Below are 9,920 nucleotides of genomic sequence, written 5' to 3'. Positions count from 1 at the left end.
CATCCCTCTCATCTCTCTCTCACTCCCTCCATCCCTCTCCATCTCTCTCTCCCTCCCTCTCCATCTCTCTCTCACTCCCTCCCTCCCTCCCTCTCTCACTCCCTCCATCCCTCTCTCCCTCTCTCTCACTCCCTCCATCCCTCTCTCTCTCCCTCCCTCTCCATCCCTCTCTCTCACTCCCTCCCTCCCTCTCTCACTCCCTCCATCCCTCTCTCCCTCCCTCTCCATCCCTCTCTCTCACTCCCTCCCTCCCTCTCTCACTCCCTCCATCCCTCTCTCCCTCCCTCCCTCCCTCCCTCCCTCTCTCTCACTCCCTCCCTCCCTTTCCATCTCCATCAAGCATTTCGCTACATTCGCAATAACATCTGCTAAACACGTGTATGTGACCAATAAAATTTGATCTGATTTTTATTTGATCTCTTTCTCTCCCTCCCTCTCCATTTCTCTCCACCCCCTCCCTCTCCCGCTCTCTGAAAACAAACCTCTTGACTTCTCTACACACCCCATGAACCTACATGAAAAGATGTAACAAGTCTCATAAAATGGTGTGGAGTAGTGGAGCCTTTAGGGACAAACTGAGCCAAGATAAGCCAGGGATAAGTTGGTCATCAGTCCATCTAATAACCTTCATTGGGATCATATATTTTATACTAGACCACATTTTCCAGCGTACTTCACTATGCAAATTGCCAAATGACTTAGTCATCGTCTGGAGATACAGAGAGAGGGAAAGAGAGAGGAGGAAAGAGAGAGAGAGAGAGAGAGAGAGAGAGAGAGAGAGAGAGAGAGAGAGAGAGAAAGAGGGAGAAAGAGGGAAAGAGAGATAAAGGGGGAAAGAGAGAGAAGGAAAGAGAGAGAGCGAGAGAGAGGGAAAGAGAGATAAAGGGGGAAAGAGAGAGAAGGAAAGAGAGAGGGGGAGAAAGAGGGAAAGAGAGAGAGAGGGAGAGAGAGAGGGAGAAATAGGGAAAGAGAGAGAGAGAGAGAGAGGGAGAAAGAGGGAAAGAGAGAGAAGGAAAGAGAGAGAGAGAGAGAGAGGAGAGAAAGAGGGAAAGAGATGGAGAGAGAGAGAGAGAGAGAGAATACAGTGGCAGAGAGACTGCAGCTACACAAGTTCTCCCACCGACAGACACTGGCAACCTGGGTGTGTCTCAGCCATACACAGAATCATGAATTAATTCACTTATCTCTTTTAAACCACAGCACTCGCATTTCAGACAATATCATCGCATAAACACCACCCATTTGAGATAACTATTGTAGCCTACATATCGGTGACAAGCTACAATTATATTTGCGTAATAAAATGTGAATTGTTGTGACACTGGACTGCAAATAAAAAATCTGAATGTTTTGCCCCTGCTGTGGGTAAAGTATAATCAAACAATAAATAGGCCTAACAATTAAATGCACTGACGGACATTATAAACACTTTATACTGTTTTTATTGTCTGAACTATTTTCAACAGATAAAACATAAGAAAAACTTGCTTGACATTTTCCCATAGAAAATGTAGTATATTCTGTTACTAAAGAGTAACATGTACAGCAAGCCGATAGATAAAGAGATCCTTTAAACTTAACGTGTATCAGTGAATACCAAGCAGGTGCATTCAGACAGCTTGTCATCCCCAAACGGAACACAACTTCTCCCGAGGATTCTGAATGACTTACCGCTTTGCTCCCCCAGAAAGACCAGTTTGAATTTTCTTAAGGGGTTCCCAAAGTCACTACCCACAGACATGTTTTTGGGGCGAATTTCTAACAGAGTAGGAGAATGAAAACGCGTGTTCCCCAGTGGTCCGGGGTTGTGGTGCTGATGATGGATGTGAAAGTGAAAAGCGTTCACTCTGCTCTCTCCGCGATGGAAGTGCTGCTACTGACTGGATAACCTCCTGTCCGTTTCGACGGCGATCTGCGCATGCGCGCTTGGCGCTCTGTTTGTCTGCCGCCCCCTCCCTTCCTGCTCTGGCACATGACGTCATGCGAAACGGAAGTAAAGGGAACGCTTTCGCCTACCCTTTAAAAAAAAACACTTTTGTGCACTACATTTTAGATTAGTTAAGCCATAAGGCCTACTCAGTTTCACACCTCATCCGTTACGTCTTGCTCCCTCTCTAGTACTTGAGTGACCCATGATGATTACACAGACAGACACACAGACAGACTTTTCCAACACAATATAACAATTAGACAATATAAACAAACATTTTTATTATTTACAGAAGTTACAAGTATTTGTTGCTGCATATAAAGGCACGTAAACTAAGATGATCCAAAACTAACCATATTGTATTGGCATTCTATTTCAACAAGATAACAATTATTTAAACAGTGCAATTGATATTTGATGCATAGCATATTATTGTGATTAAAGCTGATGAGATATTGATCATGTGATTATAAAATTACCATTCTGTGTAAAAAAAACAAAAAAAAACATCTCAAACAAAAACTCAGTCTCTATAATGTCACTCACCAAAATGCCTCTGTGTTAAAGAGAAACTTAAATATTAAGCTAACTTTAACTTTGTTGTCTTCCGCAACTAGAAACCTGAATGAACAACATCCCTGGGATAACAGCAAGTATACAGTTTAATGTGCACCCAAAGACTACGTTCCATCCTTCAAATGATCTAAAATCACCCCCTTCCCCATCTAGGGATACTGAACCCCCTTCCCCATGTAGGGATACTGAACCCCCTTCCCCGTGTAGGGATACTGAACCCCCTTCCCCATGTAGGGATACTGAACCTCCTTCCCCATGTAGGGATACTGAACCCCCTTCCCCGTGTAGGGATACTGAACCCCCTTCCCCATCTAGGGATACTGAACCCCCTTCCCCGTGTAGGGATACTGAACCCCCTTCCCCATCTAGGGATACTGAACCCCCTTCCCCGTGTAGGGATACTGAACCTCCTTCCCCATGTAGGGATACTGAACCCCCTTCCCCGTGTAGGGATACTGAACCCCCTTCCCCATCTAGGGATACTGAACCCCCTTCCCCGTGTAGGGATACTGAACCCCCTTCCCCGTGTAGGGATACTGAACCTCCTTCCCCATGTAGGGATACTGAACCCCCTTCCCCGTGTAGGGATACTGAACCCCCTTCCCCGTGTAGGGATACTGAACCCCCTTCCCCGTGTAGGGATACTGAACCCCCTTCCCCATGTAGGGATATTGAACCAACTTCCTCGCGTGGGGATATTGAACCAAATTCCTCGTGCGGGGATATTGAACCAAATTCCTCGTGCGGGGATATTGAACCAAATTCCTCGTGCGGGGATATTGAACCAAATTCCTCGTGCGGGGATATTGAACCAACTTCCTCGTGTGGGGATATTGAACCAACTTCCTCGCGTGGGGATATTGAACCGACTTCCTCATGCGGGGATATTGAACCAACTTCCTCGTGTGGGGATATTGAACCGACTTCCTCATGCGGGGATATTGAACCAACTTCCTCGTGTGGGGATATTGAACCAACTTCCTCGTGTGGGGATATTGAACCAAATTCCTCGTGCGGGGATATTGAACCAACTTCCTCGTGTGGGGATATTGTAGGAGTGTAGGATAGTCGAAGGGGAGCTATAGTGTCCTGAATGAGGGTTATAGTATCGTTACCAGAGCTGGAGTGTCCTTCAGTGCTGAGGTTACTCCAACAGGATGATCAGCTGGGTTTGAGGATACTTTAAGCAGACCGTTGAAACATTCTATTGTTGAAAGGCATAGTGGACTATGCCCACTGGCAGTTGATAGGTGAGTCTCTTCTCTCATGTGAGACAGGTTAGGTGGATCAGGTAGGTAAAGGAGAGTACATTCAGACAGAACACCTCAGCAGACTGTTGAAAGGAACAGTAGTGGACCTGAGATTACTATTTAAAGTGAGATGGGAGAGAGGACGGAATGGGGAGCCAGGAGGTCAATTGTATCCCAGATCAGAGTGGTCCATCAGGCCTCTTCTCCAGGCTGTACTCCCTGGTCCTCAGGACCTTCCAGCCCACCACCCCAAGCAGGAAGATCCCCATCAACTTGAAGCCCACCTGCAAGCCCAGGTATCTGCAGAGATACGATAAGGCAGGAGGGTTAGAGCTAGTTTAGCATGACTGTAAATATCACATTCCCACCTGTAGACCCAGGTACCTACAGGGAAACCAATCAACCAATCCAGTCAACCAACCAATCAATCAATCAACCAATACATTAATCAATGAATCATTCTCACTTGTATAAATGAGGCATGACAATAGTTGTATAAGACTTTTTTCTCACCTGTTCCTCAGGATGTTATTGTCATAGTAACCACAGCCCAGTCGGTTATCACAGGAATATTTCCACCAGATACAGGAGCTGTCGATGACAATGCCGAACAGGGCTGGGGCTGGTAACCAGGCTAGAATAGAGGAGGATCACACAATACATAACATTATATACAGGAGCTGAGGATGACCATGCTGAATAGGGCTGGTAACCAGGCTAGAATAGAGGAGGATCACACAATACATAACATTATATACAGGAGCTGAGGATGACCATGCTGAATAGGGCTGGTAACCAGGCTGTTATAATACAATAATATGGACATTATCTTAGACATAACTCTAAACAATAACATTGTTCATAGAGAATAACGGCATTTCAATATAGTTCACATCAGTTGTCATCCACTAGAGGGCACTGTAACACTACACTGACGGATGATAAAGACGGGTCATATCCTGGAAGACGGGTCATATCCTGGAAGACGGGTCATATCCTGGAAGACGGGTCATATCCTGGTATGACGGGTCATATCCTGGAAGACGGGTCATATCCTGGAAGACGGGTCATATCCTAGAAGACGGGTCATATCCTGGAAGACGGGTCATATCCTGGAAGACGGGTCATATCCTAGAAGACGGGTCATATCCTGGAAGACGGGTCATATCCTGGAAGACGGGTCATATCCTGGAAGTCGGGTCATATCCTGGAAGACGGGTCATATCCTGGAAGACGGGTCATATCCTGGAAGACGGGTCATATCCTGGAAGACGGGTCATATCCTAGAAGACGGGTCATATCCTGGAAGACGGGTCATATCCTGGAAGACGGGTCATATCCTAGAAGACGGGTCATATCCTGGAAGACGGGTCATATCCTGGAAGACGGGTCATATCCTGGAAGACGGGTCATATCCTGGTATGACGGGTCATATCCTGGAAGACGGGTCATATCCTGGAAGACGGGTCATATCCTGGAAGACGGGTCATATCCTAGAAGACGGGTCATATCCTGGAAGACGGGTCATATCCTGGAAGACGGGTCATATCCTAGAAGACGGGTCATATCCTGGAAGACGGGTCATATCCTGGAAGACGGGTCATATCCTGGTATGACGGGTCATATCCTGGAAGACGGGTCATATCCTGGAAGACGGGTCATATCCTGGAAGACGGGTCATATCCTAGACGACGGGTCATATCCTGGAAGACGGGTCATATCCTGGAAGACGGGTCATATCCTGGAAGACGGGTCATATCCTAGACGACGGGTCATATCCTGGAAGACGGGTCATATCCTGGAAGACGGGTCATATCCTGGAAGACGGGTCATATCCTGGAAGACGGGTCATATCCTAGAAGACGGGTCATATCCTGGAAGACGGGTCATATCCTGGAAGACGGGTCATATCCTAGAAGACGGGTCATATCCTAGAAGACGGGTCATATCCTGGAAGACGGGTCATATCCTAGAAGACGGGTCATATCCTGGAAGACGGGTCATATCCTGGAAGACGGGTCATATCCTGGAGCGGTGGATTTGATATATTATTATGTTCCATTGTGTGTTTCTTTAGGAACATCTGTCTTTATGAAGAATACATCTGAAAGAGGACACTTACCAAGCACTCTCATGAGCAAAAACTGGACTCCTATGGCAAAGGATTTATCTTCATGGGGAACAGTTCTGAAACAATTCAAGCAAAGTAAGATAGATTACATTAAAAAAAAAAAAAAAAAATTATGTTTTAGCTTAAATAGGCATGTTCATTGTTTTCTTCTCTATGGACTTTGTGCTACTCATGAGGAGTATTTCACATCAAATCAAATTAAAATGAACAATTAAATGAAATTACACTTTATCCAGTCATTATTTAGCTAAGGACCATCATATTCACTACCAGTCAAAGGTTTGGACACAGCTACTCATTCAAGGGTTTTTCTTTATTTTTTACTATTTTCTACATTGTAGAATAATAGTGAAGACATAAAAACTATGAAATAACACATATGGAATCATCATGTAGTAACCAAAAAAAGTGTTAAACAAATCAAAATATATTCCATCATATAGATGGGATTGTGTGTTAGAGAGAGAGAGAGAGAGAGGTTACCTGAGGACCATCATATAGATGGGATTGTGTGTTAGAGAGAGAGAGAGAGAGAGAGAGGTTACCTGAGGACCATCATATAGATGGGATTGTGTGTTAGAGAGAGAGAAAGAGGTTACCTGAGGACCATCATTTAGATGGGATTGTGTGTTAGAGAGAGAGAGAGAGAGAGAGAGGTTACCTGAGGACCATCATATAGATGGGATTGTGTGTTAGAGAGAGAGAAAGAGGTTACCTGAGGACCATCATTTAGATGGGATTGTGTGTTAGAGAGAGAGAGAGAGAGAGGTTACCTGAGGACCATCATATAGATGGGATTGTGGGTTAGAGAGAGAGAGAGAGAGAGAGAGGTTACCTGAGGACCATCATATAGATGGGATTGTGTGTTAGGGAGGCGATCAACCCGGCCAGAGAGATGAGGAACATAACAGGAAGTAGATAGTGAGGACATTGGTTGGGGCAAGGACCGGGGCGGGCAGTACCCCCACCACTACCCTGTCTGTAAGCTATACAGATACAGTCTGTGTACTTCTACAGTAGAAGAACACAGGAGACACCAGTGTCAATATATAAAAGATAGACAACATATACATTATGCCATACATTTCTCAGATACAAGAAGCAAAATGTACAAATGACAACGGCTAAATTGTGAACGACCGATACCCTATACTGATTTGAAAGTACTGTAATCAAATGTTAACTACAGTTAAGTCTTGGTCTGAATTGAAGTCTAACTAATTCAACTATTCAACACAATGACCATGCATTGACTATTATATACACTAAGTCAAGTCAATATAACTATTAGCCTTGCCACAGTCCTCCTGCTTGTGGATTACTCTACTACCGCAACATCTACAAGTGGTTTAACTCCACTGAAAACACTTCCTGTGTCCCAGGGCTGATTACAGATGGATCGGACTGGCCCATTGATTGTTAACCATCCATGTCATGTAGCTGTAGCTGTACTGTAGGTAGAGACTGTAGCACACAGTCAGACACATAGCACTATGTCTGGCTGGCTGCCTTGCTGACCAATACACTCTCCTAGACTGGGTTTAATCAGTTTAACCAATACAAACAGTTGACGATTTAGACCTTACAGATATAGGATCTTCATTTGACCAGTTTCTTACAGTAGGAAAATACCAGGACATGGCCCTGCAGTAACAGGAAATGTGAATTATTTTGTGGATTATAATGAATAGATATTTTTGTAAGGGGGTTGATACATTGTTTTGTTAGGGCAAATCAAGTCTGACATTTTTAAGTGGAATCTTTAGAAGCTTTTTAAAACCTTGAATACACTACAATCGGTGGTGAAAAAAAGTACCCAATTGTCTTACTTGAGTAAAAGTAAAGATACCTTAATAGAAAATGACTCAAGCGAAAGTGAATCTCCCAGTAAAATACCACTTGAGTAAAAGTCTAAAAGTATTTGGTTTTTAATATACTTAAGTATCAAACGTAAAAGTATAAATCATTTAAAATTCCTTATATTAAGCAATAAAGATGGCACCATTTCTTGTTTTCTTCATTAACGGATAGCCAGGGGCATGCTCCAACACTCAGACATAATTTACAAATGAAGTATGTGTTTAGTGAGTCCACCAGATCAGAGGCAGTAAGGATGACCAGGGATGTTCTCTGGATAAGTGTGTGAATTGGACCATTTTCCTGTCCTGCTAAGCATTCAAAATGTAACGAATACTTTTGGGTGTCAGGGAAAATGTATGGAGTAAAAAGTACATTATTTTCTTTAGGAATGTAGTGAAGTTAAAGTTGTCAAAAATATAAATAGTAAAGTACAGATACCCCCCCCAAAAATTACTTAAGTAGTACTTTACATTACAAGTTTGCATTTCCTGCTGTACAGGACATTCACTGGGTGATAAAATGAAGATCTTACATCTGTAACATTACCATTGGTTCAGTTATGCCATATCACTTCCCTAACTTCCTTTGGACTTATCTTTCTGCAATCAAAGCAGATGAATGCACACACATCAGAAGCCTGAGATTAAATGGCCACGTACCAGAACCCTGAATTTATTCTTGGGGTCTTTGGTGTACTCTTTGCAGCCTGCGTGGCAGGGAGACAGGTACTCAGTGTTGTCAGATCCACACACCGGGTTAAAGGCGTTAGCCGGACAGGAGCAGTTGGAATAACAGGTGGTCAGAAACCTGTGGGACGGGGGAGAAGATGTTTAGAGAATGAGTTAGGGTGTCACAATAGAGTTATACCCTTTTTCTACATTATTGTGCTGAGCTGGCTCAGATATTGGTTTTTCATATGGACCTTTCCAGCACGGTGCCAAGCAGGCCAGATGAGTACAAGGCTAGCTAGGCTTGGCTAAGCTCGGCTCGGCTCAGTAGTGTGAAAATGGCATTTCCACTGTTTATATAATGGTTATGGGATCACAGCAGAGTTCTGGGTGGAGTGAAGTTCATCAGTAGAGTTCAGTGCCAAACCACATAACAGAAGACAACCGAGATACGGGGTTATGGGGTAAACACCAGGGTTCCTGTTAATGTTACATGTTGTTCATTAGCCTCTGTTTGGTGTTGTACTGTAGTAACAACATCCCTAGTTGTTTGGGTTCACCAGTGGCACAGCGCCAAACAGTAGCCTGGTCTTAGTGTCCACAAGTGGCTAGTTAATTAGCGTTGTCTTCTGCAAAGTTCACAAGGCTCCGTATGTTTGCTTGTGTAATATCAAAAGGAAACATAAATGAAGTTCAATGTCCTCAAGACCTGACAATATTATAACTGATGGGCTTGTGCAACTGTTTCACCAGGCTCTTTTTTTATCCAATGAATTAAAATGCTTCTGTCCTCATGACCTCATGACCTCATGACCTCCCTAGAACTCCATGTATTAAAAACATTCAAACTACAGAGACAGTAACACAGCATCCCCAAAATGACAAACTACAAACATACACATCAACAACAGCCCAATCAGCCAGGACAGGGAAAAATGAACCAGGAAAGGGCCCAATCAGCCAGGACACATGGCCCAATCAGCCAGGGCACATGGCCCAATCAGCCAGGACACATGGCCCAATCAGCCAGGACATGGCCCAATCAAACAGGACATGGCCCAATCAAACAGGACATGGCCCAATCAAACAGGACATGGCCCAATCAGCCAGGGCATGGCCCAATCAAACAGGACTTGACCCAATCAACCAGGACATGACCCAATCAACCAGGACATGGCACAATCAAACAGGACATGGCACAATCAAACAGGACATGACCCAATCAGCCAGGACATGGCCCAATCAAACAGGACATGGCCCAATCAAACAGGACATGGCCCAATCAGCCAGGACATGGCACAATCAGCCAGGACATGGCACAATCAGCCAGGACATGGCACAATCAAACAGTATCATTATTAAAGAGAAAATAGTGGAGACTTCATGAATAGGTCAACAAAATCCTTGTCCCATGAAACCATATAGTCAACCAGGAGATGACCCAATCAACCAGGACACGGCCCAATCCACTGACGTGGCCCAAACCACCAGGGCTACATGGCCCA

The 9,920-nt window shown here is 44.3% G+C and overlaps 1 protein-coding gene across 2 annotated transcripts in view; it reads right to left on the bottom strand.

Annotated features, from left to right (window-relative positions):
• Positions 1-2,189: 2,189 nt before the first annotated feature.
• Positions 2,190-9,920, bottom strand: part of LOC115158886 (solute carrier organic anion transporter family member 2A1) — a 42,897-nt gene continuing 35,166 nt past the window's right edge. The window contains exons 10-14 of one of the 2 annotated variants that reach the window (XM_029708304.1): positions 8,407-8,554; positions 6,723-6,898; positions 5,879-5,943; positions 4,270-4,390; positions 2,190-4,056 (exon numbers count right to left, since the gene is read on the bottom strand). In XM_029708304.1, the coding sequence (XP_029564164.1) occupies positions 3,936-4,056; positions 4,270-4,390; positions 5,879-5,943; positions 6,723-6,898; positions 8,407-8,554 (631 nt within the window). In that variant the 3' untranslated portion in view covers positions 2,190-3,935. The other variant, XM_029708305.1, reaches the window with a different exon arrangement.

Source organism: Salmo trutta, chromosome 22, assembly GCF_901001165.1.
Source record: "Salmo trutta chromosome 22, fSalTru1.1, whole genome shotgun sequence".
Lineage (NCBI taxonomy): Eukaryota > Metazoa > Chordata > Actinopteri > Salmoniformes > Salmonidae > Salmo > Salmo trutta.
This window is presented reverse-complemented; position numbering and strand designations above follow the sequence as displayed.